Below are 25907 nucleotides of genomic sequence, written 5' to 3'. Positions count from 1 at the left end.
TCTTAAACAAAAACACGAAGAATCACAGATCTAACGCAATTATCTTAAATTCTTACCTATATATAACTTTCTATTTTGTATTTGTAAACATAACCTCTCAAAAACTTTAATTGTTTTGTTTCCCTACAATTGGTACAACTTTACTACGTTACAATTTTGTCATGACCAACATCGAAAGGACACAATCACGCAAAATGGTACCTAGTAGTGGTCATTTACTTTTTATTGAATTGGTAGTCCAGGTATATTTATTAAGTTCGTGGAATGGGAAGACCATACAAATGGCGGCCCCCTATTTATCCGCCTAAAATTGGATGCGCAGTGGTCTATGCACATTCTACACTTATTATATTTTTACTTTTAGAGGTTTTGGAAACAGGTTACCAATCTCATCACGAGATGGCTCTAAATCGAGTTAGTTGACCATTGAAGTCATAATCCTTAACAGTGAACCGTCATGCTATCTTCGTTATTGCATTTAGTGGGTTAACGTATGTTTTTTTCTCAATTTATAGTGCCATTGTTTTTTCTAATATTTGCCTTCTACTTGGGAAAAAAATTCTTTGGTAGTGTATTATTTTGGTTATGTTTGGCATCTTGGTTAATGATGAGAAAGGATTATCTTCTGAATATATCGACCTTCTTGGTTCTTTCTCAGAAGGACTCTGACGAGTAAAACACCTTCCTAAAAAGCCGAAAATCGCCCATATTTTGAAGTAACACGTAGTTTTGTTTCGTCGTTCTTTAAGACGTTGTGTCTACCTTGTGTACACTAACTAATGCTTAGATCCTCCTAAGATCTTGAGGGTCTCTGCTATTTCCTAGAATTCCCTACCATGTGCCACAGTTAAATTCCTTACCATAGTCAGTTAAGTCTGTTGGTAACGCCAGTTAATCAAAGGTAAGGCCTTGTTGTGGGGAATGTTTCCTGTTGCTAACTAACTAACGCTTGGGTGTGAAATTTCCATGGGAGTACTGTAAGTACCTTTTACACCAGGCTCCAGTTTGGAGTAAGGACACTTGTCATTTATTTGTTTGGTTTATGTACCTTCATTACTTAAAAATAATTAATTTTTTAACGTTTTAACAAAAATTAAACCTATAAATGATCTCTCTGAAAGAGATTTAATTTTTTATATATGAGCATATAACTTTGGCCAAAGGTAGATATTCAGCAGATATATTTTATATTTAATCATTTTTAAAAGCTTTAATACATAAACCTAGATTTTTTCTGAGAGTTGTAATATTATATATTTAAATTTATTGTATATAAATAGGACGAAGTGGAATGGTAAAACTATTTGTTTTATTTGAGTTTATTGGTGATTGCTTATTTTTAAAATTGATTGAAGCTTATTTTGTATTTAACTGAGTATTTCACATTTCTTTCGGCCCTTTATACATAGTAAACTTTTGCCAGTTATAGGTTTCTATTAAGTAAACTCCGTTCTTCTAATGAGTACACTTCTACAAAAATCATGGCGCCTAAAAGGCTCTCATCTCATTTAAATAATACATACATCTCATTTAAACAATACATGCTAAATTCCTCACAACCAAGGCTGGCACAAACAACTGCTGCCGTTAGCATACATTTCTCTTTATACTTATTTCTTTATTTTAAACTTCACAAAATTTTAAAATAAAGTAGGTTACAGGATGTCATCCCCAAATATTTTTCAGATTGGAATGGGTTAAACGATCCCTCATTGAGTTTTGCAATCGCATAATGCAGAGAAGATTTTGTAATTTCAACTCTATAATTAAAATTGCAAGTGCAGTGGCTAAATTTCGTAAAAGAGGTTCTATTCATAACAAAACGAAGAAACTTCTAAATCCTGTAATAAATGAACCTACCGAAATAGCCGTATTGGAGAAAATTCCGATAGATACTACAGTCAGTACAAGACAATTACCTGTTGCTACGGGCGTGACTCGTAAAGTGTCCAACGAATATTATAAAGTACAAGTTCTATCATTATAAGATTCAATTAGTGCTAAACGAAGACGATTTTGATCGTCGCTTGCAATTTTACGAAATTATGATAGAACGAGCGATTAATGGTAATTTCTTATTTAAGGTCTGTTTTTCGGAAAAGTATAGTATAATTTTTTCTTGAATTGCTTGCCACAATTGTCGTTACTGGGCTGATACCAATCCAAGGATTTTTAAGGAAGCAGGCACAAAACACCATTAGTTGAATCTATAGGCGGTTATGTTTTAAAATTCCATTGTAGACCTTTTTTTCCTGGAAATTTAAGGACAACCAGGAGATATCTTCTTGTATGTATTACAAAAAGTAGTTGACCCAGTTCTAGCAAATATCATAAAGAACGACTCTGCATACAATGAAACAGGCGTGATTTCCAAAAATACTGCATTATTCGCTAAATATGCGCAGTTATTTAGATCATAAGTTTCCAGAACGCTAGATTAGAGAAAGGGGTGCAGTTGAGTGGCTCTCTTGTGCACTACACTAAAGTCATTTGTTTTTTTTTGCTGTGGAGGCATATAAAAAAAAAGTTGAAAAACCATCTGACACATTTGGAGTTCTGCAATCATTCACGTATGTTGTGAAGTAACACCGCAAATGGTCCAGAATATTCGGCAACGATTTGGAGATGTTTAGTTTATGGAGGTTGGCGGATGGCTGTTTGAGCATTTACTTGACTATACGGTAAATTTTGAAGTAAAATTGTATCGATTTGTGCATTTTTCGCCAAATTTATTATTGAAATTTTATAGCTTCATATTTTCCAAAGTAATGGATCGATTTAAAAAAAAAATAAGCAGAAACCTATAGGGAATTATAAACATTTTTTTATGAGGTATAATTTGTATGCTAAGTTTTATTATATTGAAGATTTTGCTATGTTTTTTGCCTCTGTCTCTCTCAGAAACAAATTTAAGGTGTTTTTTGATCTTGTCGAAAAGTTCATTTTTACCGGTACTTTTTCTGTATTTAATTTTTGTTAAATAAAAGTGCTGCAAATCAAAAATTTGATATATCAATTAGAATTTTTAGAAAATCTTAAGAAATTTAAAATACTTATATGCATTTTTCAGAAAATAGCCTTATCAGAAGTTGATCTAATCTGATAATCATTACTCACAGAAAAAGGGTAAAGTTGCTTGATACTTCTATAGATACCAGATATTAACATTTTAATAAAAGATTTCTGAATATTACTAGAACATATCTTTCGTGAATATTCCAATAAAATATTTCAGAAATATTCAAATTATTAGTAATATTCAGGGTATGTTAATTACTACGTGATGTATTAAAAAAAATTTAAGAATCTAAAGAGGAAGCGAAGTGATATTCAATTTATTTTTGATTAAGAAAATACGATCATGATGTGTCAAGGTTTCCCTTAATTATTCTCATTTTATAATTTTCAAATTTAAAATTTTTCCTAATGTATATAACAAACGACCAATAAGATTCCAGATTTCATTTAAAATAATAAATTGTATATATTAGAGATATCCCATCATCTATGCTACATTACTACTGCTTATTAAAATTTAACATTAATTATCTTTCGCTACAGATAATAAAAGATGATTTTATTTTTCCGTAACTTATTTTAAATTTTAGTCTTTTTACCACTACTATTATGTTTATCTATTTTAAGATTATTAAGAAATTATGACACACAAGGTACCTTTTTGAGAATCTATTAAAATATGTAAATATTAAAAAATCTAGAAATTTTTAAATTTGCATTTATAGTATAAAGTCAGTTTAGGAAAGACAATATAAGTCTTACGTGAAAGTGTCATTGATCATTGATGTCAATGATTTATGAATCATTCATTTTTCAACCGATTTTTCTATATATTATGTTTTAAAATAAAAAAACTTATTAGGATAAGGCCTTTAGAAAAGTTTTAGTAAACATAATATTTTTTCATACCGCAATTTAAACAGTTAATTGATAGTAATTATGCTACTTTTATTTTATTTTATTAATAATATCTATAATGAGCCCTAATGATTAGCTGACAAATTAATGGTGCCAAATTAATTTAAATTATATTACCTTCACTTTCAGTTTTTGTTTGTGTAGTGGTCAAATCCTCATCAACAGCTCCAAATCGATTCCCCAACTGTATTGTAAAATCTTCGTTCTCAGATGTTGTTGTCTCTCCATTATTTTCTGTAGTAGTTCTTTCTTCTCTTCTTCGTTCTGAATCACTCTCTCGATAGGTCGTATACTCATACTTCGTATTGGCAAGCTTCTTTAACTCCTCTTCGTAAATCAACTGTTCTTGATCTCTTTTCCTTATACTTTCTTTTGTTGTCGGCGTAACAATGATTGCCATCTCTAAGTCACCTTGAGGGGTGTCGTTACTATATCCTTCATCCAGGTTCAAAGGAATATCTACTCTAGTGGGTTCCTGCCCCGATTCGTCCAACATAGTGTCATAATCAAAAGAACTTCCAAACTGGTCATTCAGTTTGCTAACCAAAAAATCTAAATGTTTATCATTGTCTAGTTTAATTATTTTCACACAACGTTCCTTCTCGTCAGAGCTATACCCTTCGGCACATGGAGGTAAATTCTCAGGTGAAAAAGGCTGAGCAACAAAAACACTTTTCGGTGTGATTCTTCTTCTTGGAGGAGTCCCACTTCCAGTCCCAATAGTAGCCTGATTTTGATCATCTATAAGTAGCCAGGCTTCCCAAGAAATTTCCTGGTGTCTCTGGTTTAATGGGGTAGACGCGGGGTATGAGACCACACTGGCAGTAAACAACAACAGGAACAATAACAATGTGAGCATTATCGAGCGGCGGCGATACATCACTACTGGCTTACATTATCTAATTGGCGATTCGTCGAACCGAAGTTGCTATTCGTGGAAGTTCTAAAGTTGAACTGATGCTCGCGAGGTTTTAAAGGGAACATCTGGAAGATCCGGATCGGCGGCGTTGCGTCTGAAAAATCAAGAAAAATAAACATTTAGTGTTATGATATGGACGTGTTACGGGTTAAAGTTGATTGTGTATTTTGATAAAATAATCCATTTTTTAAATTTTGCTGCGTACAATTCCGATTATTGACTGGACTCGTGCCAGTAATGTTTGTTTTGATTTATTTAATGTTATAACGTGGTTTCGCGGTTAAAAACAGGTCTGTTATTTTCGGTCATCATAAAAAAATTAATAAATAGAACACACTACTTGTATTCAGCGTATATAATAAATTAAAAATTGCTGCCTAGCACTTTCGGCCGTAGGCCATCATCATGGCTTAAGACACTATAAAAAGATATATTAAATTAGTCTCTCTTTTGTGACTGACTTTTTTATATTTATTTTTATGACTTATTACGATTTGTATTTTAACGATGTTTGTCTAATTCTAAAATGTCCTTCCTGTGCTAATTTAATGTATCTTTTTATAGTGTCTTAAGCCCTGATTATGGCCTACGGCCGAAAGCGCCATCAGCAATTTTTAATTTATTATATACGCTGAATACAAGTAAAGTCTTCTATTTATTAAGCAAACACAGCGTACCACTGATAAACTCATTATAAACAAATTTTTGTTTAAATAAACTCAATAAATAATATAAGTAATAAGCAAGTAAAAAGGATAACTGTTTAATGAAGCATTGACTCTCTTTATTCGAATTAAAAAAAATACTACTTTGTGCTCGTGAGGGAATTTTTTGTACAAATTCCAAAACGTTTTTTACATTTAATTAATCAATAATAATAATAATCAGCTTGCCTCCAAAGAGACGTAGCTCCTAGAGCACAACCGAGACATATGACCAATGAGAACAAAATGAGAAAGTGAGGAGAAATTGAAAAGCGAGACAGTAAAAAGAAAATAAAAAAATACATCAGATAAAAATGAGATAACACAGTGAGATGATGTGCAAACTAATGGTTTAGAACCAATTTAGAGTTACAGTGTCTAAATACTGGTAACGATAAAAAAAATCGATTGTTTTGTATGAATTTATTGCACATGCGATTTGATACGTAAATTACAATTTACATGTTTCGATTTTGTGAGGTGGTACAGTTAAAAGATTTAATTTTCGTATATTAATGCTATAAATTTTGGCGTAATATTAAATATTGAAGTGGAGATACGGAAGACATGTAAATGTAATAATCGTAGAAAAAAATACTGCTAAATGTATTGTGAGTCGATCCATTAGATTGAGCCATCCTAATCTGGGCAACTTGTGACATATTTTTTGTCAATATCTCATGCCAATAATAATTTTTGAATAATTTTATGTTAACAACTGTCCAACAAAAAGATCATATACGAGATAGGTAATGTTAAATGCCTAGCATTAGTTTTTTGCAATAGATAATATGTATGTAAATAAATTAATTTGAATATCGAATAGTGTGTGTAATAATGAGTGTAAGACTAAATGTTCTTTAACTTCTCTAGAGTCATTAAATTATATTATATTATTCCCCAATTGAACTTCTTTGTATTTTGAGGGTGGTGCTAACACCACTGTACTTAGGCCTCAGTAGGCCTATTGTGTGCCTTTGTTGAAAGAGTAGGAGATCTCCTTCACCTCTCTCTCAGGTCATCATCCAGCCCAACTAATCAAGATCGACAATGTCGCCAAGGGACCCTCTGGTCTATTCAAGGGATGGGTCTGATGCGGCGAGAATTTTGTTGCATAATGACAAGAGAGCGGGACATTCGCAAGATATATGCTCCACCCATCATTGTGAATAGGACGACCTCTTTGATATATATGTTCAGTGATCAAAAGCAGCGAACTTTTTACTTTTCTCTTTTATTGTATTTTGTCGATATTAGGGCTTTTATTTCGAAATAAAGTTTTTTAGTTTACTGTTATTTATAGATAAATTCAAATACATACTTCTTACATAATCTCTTTAGTCGTTTTCAAGATTCAAGCAGTTAAATCATTAAAGAATGAGTTTTTCCCATGAAGTTGTAAAATATTCACGGAACTGCTTACGCTCTGCCTGTCGTGAAAAACGACTAAAGGGGTAATCTGGGCCACCAGGGTTAAATGGTGGCACACACATGACAGCATGCGGACCATCGGTGGCAGGGTGCTGAGGGAGCGGGCTCTTGCCATACAAGAAACTACAGCTCCACCCAACCCAACCTGCTGAAGGTGTTGCGCAGGAAACTCAGCCAGTGCTCACTCAAGCAGGGTTACCGAGACAGCGCTTAAAATGGATATCTGCCATGAATGAATCTATAATGCGCATTTCCTGTAACAAATCTGGGGCAACAAATGATTGGCTACAGACAACAGCTACATGCCGAATTCTGCAGACAATATTCAAATATGAACGAACGTGACTCAGCAGAGAGTCGCTGACCAATACCGCGTTATTCTCAGAAACAACTCCATAAACGCGAATTAAATTTATTAAAAGGGAAATTGCAGCAGAAATGATTAATAGGCCTTAAATGAGGGAAGGGATAATTTTCAGGACAATGCCGACCAAGAGAGAACAGAACCGGAAGAAAACGTACACCCGCCAGAAGTGATAATAAATGAAGAAATCTAAAATGAAAACCAGAATAATGAACAGAATGATGAAATGCATTTTAAACCCCTCAACAAGACCAGCTCTTCGTAGAGAGAGATACTCTTCCCGCAAATTGGCCATTCTTCTTAATGCTGCTAACATAATTATACTCTTACAGTTACGACAAAAAAAGTTGAAAAGCTTCATCTGATAATCTTCTGTGCGGCTACCGCTACCGCTATTAAAACCCTGGGTTTAAAAATAATAAATAACTAGCAAAGTGTTACACGTAACGAAAGACCGACACCGCCATGGAAAGGAGACTACAAAAAAAGATTGAAGATATTAGGAAAAACATTGGCCGGCTAAAGGAATATATCGGAGGTACAAGAACCAGAAATATACAAAAAAGACTAGAGGAAATAATGCGTCAGACCCAACAATATACACAGCAGGACCCAGAAAACTGTACTCCGGAACAATGCCTAGACACCCTTAAATAAAAGCTATCTATTTTTTCAGGTCGCTTAAGGAGGTATAAATCCAGTAATAAAAGGAAACAAGATAATTTACTTTTTGAACGCTTAGAAAATCAATTCTATCGAAAGCTTAACGACACTTCTCCAATAAACACCGCCATTAGCATTTAGCCCACTAAAGAAAACATCGAGGAGTTCTGGGGCGCTCAATTAACAACACCTAGTGAATGCAACCTCACTGACTGAAGAACGAGCAAAGAGCCAAGCATATAATACAATGGCATTTTTACCATTTTCAGTTGACGAAGTGACTAACACAAAAAAAAACTACATAACTGGAAAGCTCCAGGCCCAGATCACGTCCAAAATTACTGGATTAAGAAATTGTGACCTTCTAAACGACGTGCTTATGAATCCTCAGAATTTGTCCAATTTTTTAACAGAAGGTACTACTTACTTCTTGTCCAAGGACTGCCAAAATACTCAAGATCCGGCTAAATATCGGCCAATACCATGCTTACCCACACTCTATAAACTAATTACATCTTGCATTACAGAACGTATTTACAGACATTGTGACCAAAATATTATAATAGCGACTCAACAGACAGGATGTACCAGAGGTGCCATGGGGTGTAAAGAAGCTAATTATCAACTCCGTAGTTTGCAATCAAGCATTTAACAATAAGAGAAACCTTTTCGCAGCATACATTGACTACCGAAAAGCTTTTGATGCAGTTCTACATAAATAGCTTATCAATGTACTTAAATTGTACCAAATAGATAACCACATAATTCCCTTTTTAGAATTCGCTATGGCATCTTGGCGAACATCCATAAAACTTCAGTTGCCTAATAGTTACTGCATTGAAACTAATGATTCCTATTCGTAGGGGTATTCCTTACGAATAGGAAGGGGATTCCTTAAGTCCACTTTGATTCTGCCTTGCCATGAACCCGCTATTTAGCCAACTAGGTACGGATTTGGCCTAAAAAAGGATAATAGAGAACTAATAAGAATAAACCATCTACTTTATATGGATGACTTAAAAATTCTTACAGCAACATGAAATCAACTAGATCAGCTTAAAATAGTGGGAAAATTCTCTGACGATATAGGAATGACCTTTGGATTGGATAAGTGCCGAACTTAAACATTATTAAGGGTAAGCTAAATTCAGGTGACTTTCAAACAGAAAACGGTCAGATAATTAATGCTATGGACGAAGAAGAATCCTACAAATATCTAGGAATAAAGCAGGCACAAATAATAAACCATAGAAAATAAAGAATGAGCTGACTACTAAGTTTACTACAAGAATGCGACGACTTCTTAAAACTTAACACCAGAAACTTATTTAAAGCTATTAATACATATAGAGTCAGTTCATTAACATACTCTTTTGGTATTATAGGATGGAGTAAAACGGACATCGAAAATTTGCAAAGAAAGGCTAGAACACTCCTAACAAAAGCCAATAAGCATCATCCGCGGAGTGCCGTAAAACGAACTAAGCTACCTCGACATATGGGAGGAAGAGGAATGACCGACATAGAGAGAAGAAGCTAACTCAGCAAATTAGTAACTTGCGTTCCTTTTTCTTAAGAAAGGCTGAAACATCACACATTCAACGCGCCGTATGTGAAGCAGACACCACTTAAACTACAGGAGCTTGAGCTGCCCATACACCATCACACCGAGCAAGAAAAAATGCAAGCTTGGATGGGAACTATATGGAAGGCATATTCACGAGGTTCAACAAGAGTATGTTGACATAGCGACGTCGAACTACTGGTTGACTTCGGAACAGCTTTTCCCAGAAACTGAAGGGTTTCTTATGGCTATCCAAGATCAAGTAATAACAACAAGAAAATATTTAAAGTTTGACGGTATAAAGTGACAGATGTAGGTATGGATGTGAGACAACGGAGTCTATTTAGCATGTCACCGGTGGATGTCAAACTTTTGCTCAACGGAATATAAAGAATGACATTATCCAGTTGCAAACATACTGCATCAAGAGCTCGCAGAAAAACTAAACCTCTTATCGGCAGCGAAGGTACCATATTATAATTATAAGCGGGAACCAGTTCTTGAAAATGAGCAACACAAATTGTATTGGGACCGCACTATACTCACAGACCAACGAGTAAGTAACAATAGTTATATACTATGACCTAATCCTAATCGATTAAATTTCTAGGAAGACAACCCTTATTGATGCAGCTATTCCCAATAATAACAACCTAAGAGTAAAACATAATGAAAAGATTGTTAAGTACAGGGATCTAGAACACCAGATACGAACACAATGGAAAATCAGAGAAGTGCATACAGTTCCAATTATTGTGTCAACAAGGAGTAATACCAAAGAACCTGATCGAAAACATGAAACTGCTCAAACCTTAAGAAAAGCATTTATAAGCTGATGCATAAGGCCACGCTATTATCCACATCTTGAATCGTCAGAAAGTTCATTGATAACGCAGATAACATCAACTAGTTTAAAAAACACATCATGTACTTTTAATTTATTTTTGTAAATAAAGGTAAAAAACAGAGTTTGATAACAATGAAAGGACTCCATCAGAGCTTCATCCTTCTGATATCTGGGATAAGTGAACGATTCCCCCTTCCCCAATAATAATAATAATACACACCCTTGAATCTCCGTGCAGGTATAGCAGAACATATTACTGTAACAAGATCAGAGCACACAGCCATTAAAGTTAACACATGGAAGCAGGCAATACACGGAAAGCATCCTCACGAACTTAATGCCGAACATGTCGATTATAAAACGTCGAACTACTGGTTGACTCGTGGAGATCTATTTCCTGAAACTGAAGGCTTTATGATGGCTATACAAGACCAAGTGATTACTACAAGAAATTACCTTAAGTACATTACTAAAGATGAGAAAGTAATCGACGATCGATGTAGAAAATGCCTGCGCGTACCGGAGACAATTCAACATATAACATCAGGATGCACATCTCTATCAGCTGCCGAATATCTGCACCGACCTAACTGTGTGGCAAAAATTATTCAACAAGAACTGGCAAAACTTTATCATCTAATTGGCGAAACTTGCCCCTATTACCAGTACAAACCAGAAACTGTACTTGAAAATGACGACTTTCGCCTCTACTGGGACAGAACTGTTTTGACCGATAGGACGCTGACTTCAAACAGACCAGATATAATCTTAATAAACGAAGCCCAAAAGAAAACCTTTCTAATTGACATAGCAGTGCCAAATACCAATAATGTCCTAGAAACGACACACACTAAACTTGCTAAATATGCAGATCTGGCTCACGAGATAAAACAACAATGGAGGCAAGATAATGTATACAGGGTTACTGGTAATTCGATACATTCCTTTGGAGATGTGATAGGGGAGGGGGTAAGAAGTAAATTGAACCCTAATATGTATTATGCAAAAGTTGATAGTTTTCGACATATTTAATTTTTTCTGTTTTTCTTCAAAATGTAGACCTTAGTGGTTTAAAAGGCAGTTTCCAGAAAATCCTCCTGAAAATCTTCAAAATTTACGTAAAACTTTCTTATTATCTAAGCTAACTCATAGGCTATAAATGCTGCCAAAAATTTTTACAGAATTTTGTATTTTTATTATTAATAGTAAGAACGCACTTGAAAAATGCCAAGTGGTATTAACTTCTATGGTATTTAAGTACTATAGCAACAATTTATTTTTTCAGTTTTATTGTTAAAAATTTGATGTGTAGATAGTCTGACAGCAATAATTGTTGTGGAAAGTAGTTAAATTACGAGTTTCGAGTTTATTTTTCTCGTGTTTTCAAAGAAGGTATTCTATTGGTTTCTGCGCTATGGCCACGTTTACTAACGCTGAATATGCAGATATTATGTTTGTTTATGGGTTTTGCAATGGTAATGCCGCGGAGTCTCGCCGAGAATACCAACGTCGCTTTCCGAACCGCCGCATTCCAAATGCCCGTGTTTTCGCTTCGACCTACCGAGCTATCGCTGAAACTGGATCCGTAAAACCAAGAAGAGGTGACGCTGGCGCTCCTCGCGTATATCGAGCAGAAGATGAGGAGGAAATATTAAGACATTTTGAAGACGATCCAACCACATCCACTAATGCCGTAGCGCAGCAAACAGGATCATCGCAATGGAAAGTTTGGTCCACGATTCGGCAAATGGGAAGCCATCCTTACCATTATACGCCTGTCCAAGGATTGGAAGAAGGGGACCCGATAAGAAGGGTAGAATTCTGCAGATTTATTCTAAATTCTGATGCAGACAATAAAACTTTTTTAACCGACATTTTGTGGACGGACGAGTCAAAGTTTAGTCCCAGACCATTTAAACGGGGATATTTATGAAAATTTTTTACGACATGACCTACAAGATCTTTTTGACGATATTCCTCTCGCCGTTAGAGGACGAATGATATTTCAACATGACGGCTGTCCAGGTCATTTTCGGCGGTCAGTTCGGCAGTTCCTGGATGAACGTTTCCCGAATCGTTGGATTGGTAGGTCAGGTCCAATAGCTTGGCCAGCACGAAGCCCTGACTTAACCCCGCTTGATTATAGCATATGGGGTCAAATGAAAGCACTGGTTTATGCAACCCCAATAATTACCCGGGAAGATCTTATCCAAAGAATAACCAACGCTGCCCAGCAGATCAGGAATACCATAACAACTAGAACAACAAAGACTGAAATGAGAAGGCGCTGCCGAGCCTGTATTCGCAATAGAGGCTTTCATTTTGAACAAGATTTGTGAAGGTAAATACTGATAAATGCGTTACTTTACAATTTATAATAAAAATACAAAACCGTGTCACCTAACTTTTAAGCATTTGTATCCTGTGAGCTAGCTTAGGTAATAAGGAAGTTTTAAGGAAATTTTGAAGAATGTAGCATAATTTTTTTTCAAAAAATATCCACAAGAAAGTGTAGTATTTTATTTAAGAAAAAAAATTACACTTTGCATCGAGAATTTACCTATGGTTACAACTATTTGCGGGACTTTTGCCATTACAAACGTAACACTATTGTGTTGAGCATGTATTTTGCCTAAAAAGTTAAAAAAATATACAGCGGATTTTCTGGAAACTGCCTTTTAAACCACTAAGGTCTACATTTTGAAGAAAAACAGAAAAAATTAAATATATCAAAAACTATCAACTTTTGCATAATATATATTAGAGTTCAATTTACTTCTTACCCCCTCCCCTATCACATCTCCAAAGGAATGTATCGAATTACCAGTAACCCTGTATATACTCCCTCTAGTTATTTCATCCACTGGAATTGTCCCTTTAACAGTGTCCAAAAACCTTAACGCATTGGGTCTTTCCTCCTGGACGATTGTCACTATACAGAAATCTGTTATACTGAATACATGAAACATTGTTCGAAAGTTCCTAAATCTATCATAGCAAAATTCATCTTGCCTTCAGGCCGATGAACTTGATAACACCGCTATCAACGAGCTAAAACAGATAATAATAATAATAATAATAATAATAATAATAATAATAATAATAATAATAATAATAATAATAATAATAATAATAATAATAATAATAATAATAATAATAATAATAATAAAATGTATTTATTCAGCAAATGTTACAATAATGCCTATTTGCTTACAAAGGCGAAGATTAGCTACAAGCTACTCTTAAACTCTGGATGATGGATCAACATTATACGGTATGCAGGTGATACAGTCCAGATAATATGAATCACCTGCAAAGGCTCTTCAATAAGTTGTAATGACAAAATTCTAGACAAAATTCCTAGTAATCAACAAGTTCGATAATGCAAAACTCCCATATGATAGTGAAAACATAGAACGAGTAAGTAACTATTTGGGGACTTGGTTATGTGAAGACTGATCTTCAGACGTAGAAATCAAATGCCGCATAGAAAAAGTAAGGAGCTTATTAATGAAATTTAAAATATTTTTACGAACTCTGACTTAGATCTCATTCTTAGAATAAAAATCACAAAATGTTACATATGATCCGTAATGTTGTATGTTATAAAAGACTGGATATTGAAGGTACGCACAATGAATTGGCTAGAAGCATTTGAAATAAGGACCTATCTAAATTTTGAGGACGATAGGAGGGGAACGCAAATTGCCGGGCACTATAAAACATAAGAAAACATCGTAATTAAGACATGTCTAACGCAAGGACCGGAATGATTTGCTCCAACTATTAATAGAAGGAAAAATAAAGGAAAAAGAAGTTTAGGCAAAAAGATGATATCAGAAGTGATCGTAAACATTTATTATTAGATAGCGGCGGAAGAAGAAGAAAAAGATAATTCACTTCAAATATGTAAAAGTACTTAACATACCCAGGACATACATTCTTATGTGTCTATTGTTTCTGAAGGAGAATACACGTTTGTGATTATATTGATACTGACTGAGATACTTCCCCGACAAGCATGGTGGCATGTCCTAAAATTTCAAATTTTTTTTATATCTTCGTTAAAAACTGGCGTCTGCATTTAACTCGAGGGTCCACATTTTTAATGCATTTTATTTATAATGACGTCATCATTTATACATGTATATACGCTTTGATATGTAAATGATGACTCCTGGAACCAAAGAAGTAAATTCTCTCCCTTTCAGCTTGAAACCTTTGAGAAAATACTATATACTTAAATGTTTTTTTTTATCCGTATAAATCACACCACTTTATCTTAATTTCACTTTTATATCTGAAAACCAAAAAATGTCAAATAACACATTGTTCTAAATTTCTCTCTCAGTTACTTATAGGTTATTTAAGAAACATAATTTAACCCGAGAAATTACTGAAATGAGAGCATTTAGTGACGCAAAGCTAAATAGAATGGATCATTATTCATTGAGATTGATTGGTAAAAATTAGCGAAATCAATTGGCTATTATTAAATACAATCGTGCTGCTACAATCATGATGACTGTTGCTTATTAACTTATCAAATACAACATTTACACAATACAACATGTTTGTATTGTGTAATTACTTAAAAAGTTTCTATACAATTATACAAAATCTGTGCTTATGTCCATTATGTCTTTTTAAAATATTTCTTGTTACCACTGCTTAATAAATCGATTTTCGCATTATCGTATATTGTCGTTTTATCTGAACAAGGAATAATGAATGCGATCGGCTTTTTAATTGACATCGTGTAAACAATACCCCATACTGAATGTAAATATTTTGTAATTTATGTTACGAATGGTCTTGTCAGATTATATCAATTGTAAACATCATAAATCATATTTGGTTGTAGAAACAATAACCGTTTAATTTAATTTATTGAGCGTTTTCTTTCCTTTTCACTTTCTTTCGTTGTACACCGTGTTAAAAAGGACTTGTGCAAATACATTTTCGCACTTACGCGAGCAAATATTTGTAATCCTCTTTCGCTTCGCTCTTTAAAGATGTTATGATCAACAGGTGTCGCGAAATACTATAAAGAATTAGAAATTTAGGGCATGCAAAATATTTTTAAAATCTGTGTCTTTCGGATCTATTCAATTAAATTTCATTTATTCTTAGCAACAAGCCAAATAAAATTAAATTACTTTCAAATAAAAGGCGAACAAGCTATTAAGAAAGAATAAGAACTGGTCAGGGTCATAGAACCTGATTTTGTTTAGGGTTTTTTTGTTGTTATGGTACCGCGCCGTAATCTTACGTTTATTTTCAGATATTTGGTATTTATCTATAGTTACTTCCGCATTTTTTACTTAAAGCTCTAATGAACTTTTGAGTATTATGGTTATGAAAGTTAGTAGTAAAACAGCTTAAGTATTTCGTATATATATAGTTCAGTAAATAGGTATTTTAAAAAACTAAGAAACAAGCAGTAAATTTGAGTCTGTATGTGATGATGATGTGTGATTTGCAAAATTTTTTTTTGTAGCTAGTTAGTCTTTGAAATGTATGTACTATAAATTCGATGCCGATTCATTAAACCATCAGGCAATTTCTGTAACATATCAAATTTAAAAAAAAAGGTAAGTTCGATGTCGCGTTATGGTCCTATTTATAGTAATAAGTACCCCTTAGTTAATGGGATTCTGTAAAGGTTTTATCTGACGCTATGTTAAGCATCCATGGCGTCGGATGGGTATTTCTAAATCTGAAGGCAAATCTAATAACAGTTAGCTTACAATAGGATAAGAACTTCAAAAAAACAATTTTCAATCGTTAGTTCAGCAATTCAATAGGCCTATTGTTGGAACCTTTGGTTTAAAACTCAAATTACGAGACAGTAGTCTCGTAGTTCAGTAAATCAGTAACTATATCGCCGATTGATTTGATTATTTGAGAAATTTTTGTTTTTACAAAATCATTTTAAGTAAATTTCTCTCTAAAAAAACTCTTTTTTTATGCCTATTGATTTAAAATCAATTATAAATGATATTAAAAATATAATGCATCTGAAGATGATGGGCTGTCATTACAGATCTTTGAATCTGTGCGCCTTTGTGAAGACAAGCAATGTCTGGTGATTCAGGGGTACATTTTCATCTTCTTTAAAAATTGCAAGAGTTATATCAATTTATATGGCATGAACCCATTTCAGGCCCACCGTTTTATCCACTTTATCTTTAAAGAAGGCTTGGAACAGTACACAATAGAATAACGAACAAAAATCATTAAATTTTAATTTGGCAAACGAAAACTTAGTTATTCTGATGCAGCGTGCATATCTCCGATATTTGAAAGTGCGAACTGGACTCTCAGTGTTGGCCTATAAATCGCTTGGGCGTAAATTTTTGGCAAGAAAGTTCAGTTAGGAACCGCCTTGCAGGGGGTCACGTACAGTGCGTACCACCGAAAATATTGAACGTGTAAGGAAGTCCAACATCAGCCAGGAGACGTTCTGCACAACTTGGGCCCTTATACGAAGGTCTATTCAGAGAATTTTGGCCACATTGCCCATTTTCCCTGTAAAATCCAGCTAGTGCAAGAAATAAAGCCGTTAGACTAGCAATGGCTTGATTATGCAATTGCGTTGCAGCAAAAACAGGAAAAAATCCGATTAACATTAACAATATGATAATAAGTGATGAAGCCCATTTTAATTTAAATGGATTTGTAAACAAACAAAATAGCGTGATATGGGGTACAGAGAATCTAACAACACTTCATCAGCGAGAGTTGCTCCCAATGCAGTTCTTGATGTTGTGTATCGTCCGAAAGGATTGGATCATATTTTTTCGAAAAAGAAGCCGGTGGTGCCGTTACCATCAATGCTTTTCACTACCGTAACATGTTGAACAATTTTTTAAGACCATTTGTGGCTAACTACCTTCAAATGTGGTTTCAATAAGGTGCACGAGACCTGATGGTTCTATTACGAGAGATCTTCGGCGAACACATTATTTCACGTAGGAGCGAAAATTTTACTGCTCCAGACTTTTTTTTTGAGACTATTTAAAAGAGAGAGTATACCTCAATAAGCCAGATACCATTCCTAAACTGAAAAACAACATTCGCAATGAAATTCGTGTCACAACTCCTAAAGTTTTGCGAAAAGTTTTCATGCAATATGTGTTCGAAAGAGCACGACATTCGATATCTGCGCGACGTAATTTTTTAATAGTCCGGGGAATCTGTACCATGTTTCATGAAAAAAAAAAATTGCAACCCGCAAACGAATGACTGGATATGGTAAAGGGGTTCATAAGAAACACAAAAAAAATAAATTCAGACCTGGGGTAGTTGCGGGGTGGTTTTGCGGGGGTGAAAACTGAAAAAAACAGCTGGGGCATTTTTCTATCGCTATTTCCGGCGAAAGTTGACGCCCAAATGAAAAGTGCTTTATGGCAAAATTGTAGACAATATAAAAATCTATAATTTTTGTAGAGGGCACTTTTGAACATAACCTCAAAATGTTTAAAATAATGGAAAAAATTGCGAAAAAATTTTTTTTTTCGTTTTTTATTTTTCATTTATTCAAAAATTATGCAATTTTCATAAAACTTGGTATAAATATAAATTATTCATACTTCATTATTAAATATTTCATACTTCATTAAATTTTTTTTATGGAAATATGTAAAAACCGCTGATTTCGATCAAAAAGCAGCCAAATTTTGTTTAATAAAATCGATTTGGAAAATCGATTCTACCCTTCGAAAATTATAAAGCGACATCGATTTCTCTGGCTGATTTAGTGTAATATACAGAATACGCGTCGAGGCACGTGATATATACTGGGGGGTAATCTTGAATTGTCTCCTGCATAAAACAATCTATTGAACTTTACATGATGAAATATATATTTTCTTATGTATTTTTTTTCGTAGAATCTAGTGGTGCTATTACTATTTTGACATTTTAAAAATTGTTAGTAAATTATTAACAATTAATAAAAAGTTCATTGTTGCAAAAAAATTTTTTTCAGTTTTTTGCATTTTTTGGCTTATTTTCAAAGAACCTTTCTTTATTTTAATAAAAAGTAGAAATAAAAACAAAAAAAATGAGCCCCATATGAACTTCCTAGGACAATTCTCTGAAGAACAAATTTCGTTTAAAAAAAAAGTAATTTTTTTGAAAAACTTGAATTTCTTGAAAAATTGTTATTGTACAGTACTGAAAAAAATAGAGATTATTTAGAATACTAAAGGGTATATTTATACCAAGTTTTATGAAAATTGCATAATTTTTGGATAAATGAAAAATAAAAAACGAAAAAAAAATTTCGCAATTTTTGCATTTATCTTGAGCATTTTGAGGTTATGTTCAAAAGTGCCCTCTACAAAAATTATAGATTTTTATATTATCTACAGCTTTGCCATTAAGCACTTTTCATTTGAGCGTCAACTTTCGCCGGAAATAGCGATAGAAAAATGCTCCAGCTGTTTTTTTTTTTAGTTTTCACCCCCGCAACTACCCCAGGTATGAATTTATTTTTTTTATGTTTCTTATGAACCCCTTTACCACATCCAGTCGTTCGTTTGCGGGTTGCAATTTTTTCGTTAAAAAGTACAGATTCCCCGGAGTATAAGTTAACAAAATGATTTTAAAATTGAATTCATAAAATAAAAAAAGTATAAAGCATTTAAATTATAACGCTCATTATGCGCCACCCTGTACTTAGTCATGGACAATTTGGCTTTTAACAAGGCATGTGTAAAAGTGCCATATGCAATTTTTTTCCAGGCACTTTATATTCTGATTTCTTTAATGCAAGCGGAAGTGTCACTATTCGCCAAAGTTGTTTGGGACTTATCAACAATATTTGACTACGTGAATATCGACCTTACTACAGAAACTACTTTTCTATGGTGCATGTGAGGTGTAGTGTTGTTTGTAGGTTTCCAATGTTCTCCATATAAATCTGTACTTCTAACGGTTTCACCTTTTTTTTCCTCTTGGGGTTCGTTCATTAAGCCCGCCGAATACACCTAAAGGCTTATTGTGCTCACCCCGATATACATCTATACTGCCCAGCCTAGCACCTCGCTGCCCTGTAACAACCGGTATAGATCTTTTGCTGCTGTAGTACCTAATACTTCTGGGTCCAGTGTATATCTCCCAAATATTTGTTGCCTTTTGCGGCATAAGGCCTCGCAACTGCAAATGACATGTCGGACTGTTTCTGGTTCCTTTTCGCACAATCGGCAGTTAAAGTCTTCATTATACACTCCAATTCTGTTTAAGTGTTTTTTAACGGCCATGTATTCTGAGTTTGTTCCTCCCAAATGTAAAGAGGTCTCTAGTAATTTTTTCGTCTATTTTAAAGTTCATAAATATGTTTTCTCTCTTCAGCTGCCTCATTTCTGTCCAGTGAGCTTGAGGTTTTCTTTTTACCCAGTCCCTGATCTCACTGCGGAGTATGCTTCTTGGCACTCCCAGTGCAGGTTCTGGTCCGATATATGCCGTATAGCCTTTTCTTGCAAGTTTATCAGCTTTTTTTTCTTCTAACTAGCAATTCTAATATTTATACTCTAATAACAATAGGTTAAGTTATTTAACTTGGTTTAACTGGGTTTAGAGTATTGAACAACACAAGGGCATTTACAGACCTTCACTAGATCACTAATACTATAAACAGAGAAATCCAACTTGGGTTTTAGGGGTAATAGGGAAAACTCTGTGAGCAACTTCTTATAGTGATTGTGACTACAACTATCGACTTGGCTCGCACACTTGCTCTGACAACGACTTTTTCTTCAGAACTGGACTGTGTACTGCAAGTTTTGGATCTGCAACTGGTCACCAAGAGTCCGGAGAGAAAAATTTGACATGCCTGTATTAGCGTTTAAGGAGGAATGAGAAATATGGGTAACTGATGAGTAACTTCTGACCAACTGTAACTAGGACTTTTGACTCCACTAACAAACTATATCTCGGCGACAGTCACTGAAGTTAACTGCTGTTAGAAGTTGTGAATGTATTTGCGAAGCTTGTTGCCTAACTACAGTATGTAGTCTTTAATTAAGCTCGCGGACTATTTAAGACCCCTGTCAAAACATGATAATGGTACGCTTGCAGCGGACTATTGTTTTTTTGGTTTTTGTAAAAAGACAGAGCGTTGAGCTGCTTGTTTCGTGAGTGTGTAAACAACCTTGGCACAAAACCAATGCCTTTACCGGTATGTAAGTAGATTAATCTTGTAAAAGAGGATCGGAGATGGACCTTCACTTTTGTAACCAACAAATTACTCAAAAATGAAAGAACTCTTAATACACCCGGCTGTCTATCGCTTGACCAGGAGATCCTTATAACATCACACAACTGCGACAGTAACTAAGATCGACTGTAATAACTAAAATCGACCGTGTGACTATTTACCAGTTTGTTTATTTAGTGGGTTCTCATAAGTGTCTACAAAGTGGATATTTTATCAAAAAAGGATATAAAAAGGGTCTAAGAGCTAAGAGCCTTTCAGTTTCACACGAATTTATGGGTTGTACTTATGGTGTCAGCTTTTAAGAGTTACCAATTGAAATTATTTGCTTTATAATGTCTAAGAACTTTTTAGAAAATCGATGAATTCTTTGATTGTAGACATTAGCCATTAGGACTGAATGAAAGAATGAAGATTGAAAACATCTTAAATGAAGGAAACGGGTGTTATTTATATATACAGATTTCTGACCACATCTTGATAAAAAGTTATCCTAAGAGTATTTTTTTGGTTATTTTTAAAATCATATTATATAATCTGTAATAACAATTCTTTATTATTAAGGTTTTAGTTTACGACTTACAATATTGTTAGTAAGTAATTAATTTCTCTTTTATGACTTGACTATTGTAAACTGAGTTGTATCTCAACTATACTGCTTTAAACCTGCTGGATTCTATACAGAAGAGAGCTATTCGTCTTATCGACAAATCAGAACTGACAAAGAGTCTGGATAGTCTGGAGCACAGGAGAAAGGTGGCTGATCTCTGTTTATTCTACCGTTATTATCACGGTAAGTGCTCCTCTGAGCTGGCAGGCCTGATTCCACCCAGGGCTGTTCCGGCAAGAAGGACGCCTCTAGCAGTTGCGGCTCATCAACATCGAGTCCACCTGCCTACCCCAAGGACGTCGCTGTATCGGGACTCATTCATCTGAAGAACATCTTCTTTGTGGAACGGGCTTCCACCTCACATATTTCCCAACGCATACAACCTACAGCGATTCAAGATAAATGTCCACAAATATCTTCGCGCAAGCACCACTCCAAGAGTGACATAGGACATTCCTTTTGTGCTTGTGTTTTCCATTAAAAAAAAAATCTACGACAAAGTGTGACTACAACTCGGAATACACATCACAATATTTGCTCAATATCTAATTTGAAATCTTAGGTATTATGGTACGTTGTAGGGTTTTTATTTTTTTGGTTGCTTTCATAATGTAATAATTTAATATTGTATGAATAGTACTGATCGCGACATCTAGTGTCTAATTATTGGCATTGTAAAAATAAGAACTAGATAGCGTTAGCTCTTCTTCGCTTTTAATTTTAAACAATTTACTGGAATCAGGTTGTTTTTCTCTCTCTCTCTCTCTCTCTCTCTCTGATTAACGTGATTTTTCTATCGGTCTGTCTTTGTCATTGGCCACGTACCCCATGCTCAAGGATCAACTTTTACGTATTGGCATTTTCGATAACCGGGCTGTTGTTGCCATTGTTTTGTAATTTGAATACTTTGCCTTTTGGGATTAGATTATTTTCCGTACTCGTTGCAACTTAAAGCTAAGCAGGCCCATGTTTTAATATCAATTCCTGTAAAACTGCGCCTGCGTGGAATTATCTATCGAAGAAACTGCGTTTTGGCTTTCTTTCCAAATGGTGTGGTCTTCAGGTTAACAAGTTCAATCGCTCGAGATTGGGATTCGACCTCATAGCTACCTCATGGCGACACTAGCCATGTAATGTGATAGATTAATTTAATTCACTTTATAAAAGACCCTCCAACATCTTGAGGTAAGCTTCATTCCTATTCTTTGTTAAACGTTTTCTCATGGTTTTTAAGGCCGCTATTTTTGAGGTTTCACGTGTTAATTTTAGGGTCTTATGCCGGGTTCTAAACCAAGTCTTAAGTGAGATCTTAGCAAAGTATTAAGTTTTAAGGGCCATCCCAAGACCATCCCGAGTTATCTCAGGTGCGGTTCTCATTTCCCATCATAAATTAGAGCCTTATCAGGATTTATAGCTTCTTCATCACGTTATTGATTGGACCTTAGTTAGCTGCTGTCCTTGAATCTGCACAGTGGGTTAGCAGGTCAAAGAAGATAAAAGGAACGTGTAAGCAATGTCATGATTTCTGATTTGTTATTGTTATTTTGATTTTGGGGACTAGTCATATTGGCTAATTTATATCATTTGATGGCTCCTTAATTTATTGATTATTGTCTAGTGTCCAAAGTTCTTTCTTGGTAATTTACATTATAATGTAATTTACATATCCACTGAAATAATAATTTATTCAATACTTTTTTATCTCACTCTCCTGATTTTCATACAGTATTATATGTAAGCAAGATACAGTGTACCATACGGTAGGTTACTCACTTTGGCCAAACGGTAGTTACATACTAGCGGGTTATTGAATTCTTTTTATGTTTTATAACTTTGGTGCATAGAGTTTTGATTTCAGGGATTGTACTTTTAACAAGAACCTGTCTTATAATTTTGACAATAATGATTTATTTAAATGAAAGGTCACACAATGAACATTGACTAGTAATTGCATATTATTATAATATAGTAATGTTAATAATTAACTCTTATTTTGTGTTTTACCATGTGTTATTTTTATAAATTACTTAAAACAAGTTGTTTCATTTATTTGTATTTAGAACAATATATCAGAAAACATTAATAAAAAATTAAAAAGAAATTATACATAAAATGTTAAGTGCTCTCTTTTTCATGTGAATTAGTAGGTTGAGTGTAGGTGTAGGTTGTAGTAGTTGGTAATCGTTTTACTAAGAATTAGGTAATTTAGAACCTATTTTGGCTTCATAAATTATTTCTTTAAGAAATACCACTGTGCAAGGTATTATTTTAATGGTAGAAAGGTAAATATGGTATTTAAGCAATGAATAATCAATATTGCAGTTACTTAGGCTTGATGGAATCGTTCAATTTGATTTAGGCTTTGCACTCTATCTAGGCCTATTCATGCTTTCTTTAATATGAAATTTAATTTAAATCATTATTTAAAAATAGTTCTTAAAAACTGATTTTTAAATCAAACGATAAGGACAGAACCTCCGTAGTTCCGTAAATATTTAGTAATAGTCAACAAGTTCCAAAGATTTTTGATGAATTCGTGATCGCACGTACAATAACGGAGCAAACATGACTTTTACCCTCGTCTCTCAACTTGCACCAATTTATTATAATATCAAAACTACACATTTGTTTAATATTGATGTTGATATGTTGGTTAATATTTGATTAACTCTAATAAAAAAACCCAAAAATATGTTCGATTTTTCTTTAAATTTTATATACGTATGAAAAGTTAATATTATGAATATTATGTGCGTGTCGGACACTTGGCTAAGCAAAAATTTGTTAAAAGAAAAATTTTTAATATGCGTACTGCACAATCCTCCAAAAGCAATATAAGAAATATGCTTTCGAAATTTTGTCCTCAGTATGAAGAAAAATAATAATTATACCAAAGTAGATAAAGTAATAAAACTCACTAAAAAAGGTGAAATTAATATAATCATGGAAGATCCAAAAGCTAAAGTTGGATATGGTGCAGAGGGCAGGACTGTCGGGGCTTTCTGTCCTGATGGAAGAAACTCTAGAGGTGATTAGCTTGTGCAGTTTTGTGATAAATATAATCTTTTCATCTCCAATATTTTCTTTAAGCAATATCTCACAGGCTTATATACCCTGCAGAAAACCAGGATAGAATAATACGAAATCAGATAGATTACATAATGCCTAGCCTCAAATTCAAAAAGTACGTTAAATCATTAAAAACATATCTCGGAACAGTTGTTAGTAGGGATAACAATCCGGTTGTTAAGGACTTCAGAATTAAACGTTTTACAAAAAAGAAAAACAAACCCTTAAATAAACAAATAGAGAGGGACGTGAAAAGGAAATTTCCAGAAAAACTAGACACAGAGGAAACGTGGGCTGAAATAAAGAATACCATACTAAAAGTTAAGGAACAGGACATTATTGGGTTTAAGGAAAACAAAAAGTGAAAGGAATGGATGACAGGGAGGAATCCTCAGAAATGTGAATAATGAAAACATAAATATGGCCGAAGAAAAATTTAAAAGATGAAAGAACTACGTAGAGGTTCAATGATTACCGACCGGAATCTGCTACAGAGGTGAATGATGACAGACATATAGGACCTACTGTTACAAAGAGCATTCATGGAATCAACATTCAGAACAGTTTCCAACTGCAGGAAAAATCCCGGCCGAATGGCTCAAGTCTACCTTTTTTCATATTCAAATTCGAATTGAAAACATGTTTTATTATCATAAATACACGGTATTTGTTAATAAAGCTTCTTATAACATAAAATAGAAACATAAAAAGGCATATTACTAGCACATTAAATATATAATAATAATTAAATAAAAATACACAATAGTAGGTTCAACCTAGTAGCATAAACAATAATAATATTATGAAAATGTAAATACGTTAATTATTCTGCTAGTTTTTGTACAATTTTATTAGTATTCTGTAGTTAAAGTTGATTCGTAGGGTTTCTTTAGGGTTCTACTTACGTTTGGTTTATTATTTTCATCTATAGTGTTTAGTTTTTAAGTAGTTCATCTTGTTTGAGAGCCCCATTTTGGCCCCAATTTAGGTTATTTAGGTTATATTATTGTAAATCCCTGTAGTTCTAATTTTCTAGAATTTGTATACTTGCTTGCTTTGACTGTCAGTATTCTCCTAAAATTATTGGTCTCTTTGGGCAAAAACAATGATGATAATTCTAAATATTTCGAAACTGTTCCATCGGGTTTTAAAAAGGACGCGCTTCGTGACAAATCATTCAGTTTTAATGGTTTAGTCAGTTTTTACCTTGGAAACAATTAAACGACAGTCAAAGCGAGTTAGGTTAGTGTTTTTGACGTTGACACTAAAAGTGTGTTCCCGAATTTCGTTACAATAACATAAAATTTAATTTGAAATTCAAGACGAAACGAGTTAAAATTTTATAAGAGTAACATCACAAATTCTAACCTTTACATCTTTACTAACAATTAATTATATCCTATTGGCCAATTCCCACTTATCTTCAAGAAACTCTGTTGTGCTATAAAAGGACTTGCTTTTAAAAAGTTCTATTAAGAGGTTTTTAAAGCGAGGAGGAGTTTTAGAGGTTTTTATATAAGGGTATAAGGGAATCAAGTATATAAGGGAATTCCATTTTAGTTCACTTTTCGGGATGGG

At 33.9% G+C, this 25907-nt stretch overlaps 1 protein-coding gene across 3 annotated transcripts in view; it reads right to left on the bottom strand.

The window, feature by feature from the left end:
• LOC126737060 (uncharacterized) overlaps positions 1-25907 on the bottom strand; it is a 169040-nt gene that overhangs the window by 5740 nt on the left and 137393 nt on the right. For all 3 annotated transcript variants that reach the window (XM_050441755.1, XM_050441757.1, XM_050441756.1), the window contains one exon: positions 4054-4949. In XM_050441755.1, coding sequence (XP_050297712.1) covers positions 4054-4816 — 763 coding nt within the window. In that variant the 5' untranslated portion in view covers positions 4817-4949. The remainder of the gene's footprint in view (positions 1-4053; positions 4950-25907) is intronic.

The sequence above is a fragment of the Anthonomus grandis genome, chromosome 6 (assembly GCF_022605725.1).
Source record: "Anthonomus grandis grandis chromosome 6, icAntGran1.3, whole genome shotgun sequence".
NCBI lineage: Eukaryota > Metazoa > Arthropoda > Insecta > Coleoptera > Curculionidae > Anthonomus > Anthonomus grandis.
The sequence above is the reverse complement of the archived record's forward strand: the minus strand, read 5'-3'. Positions and strand labels throughout refer to the sequence as shown.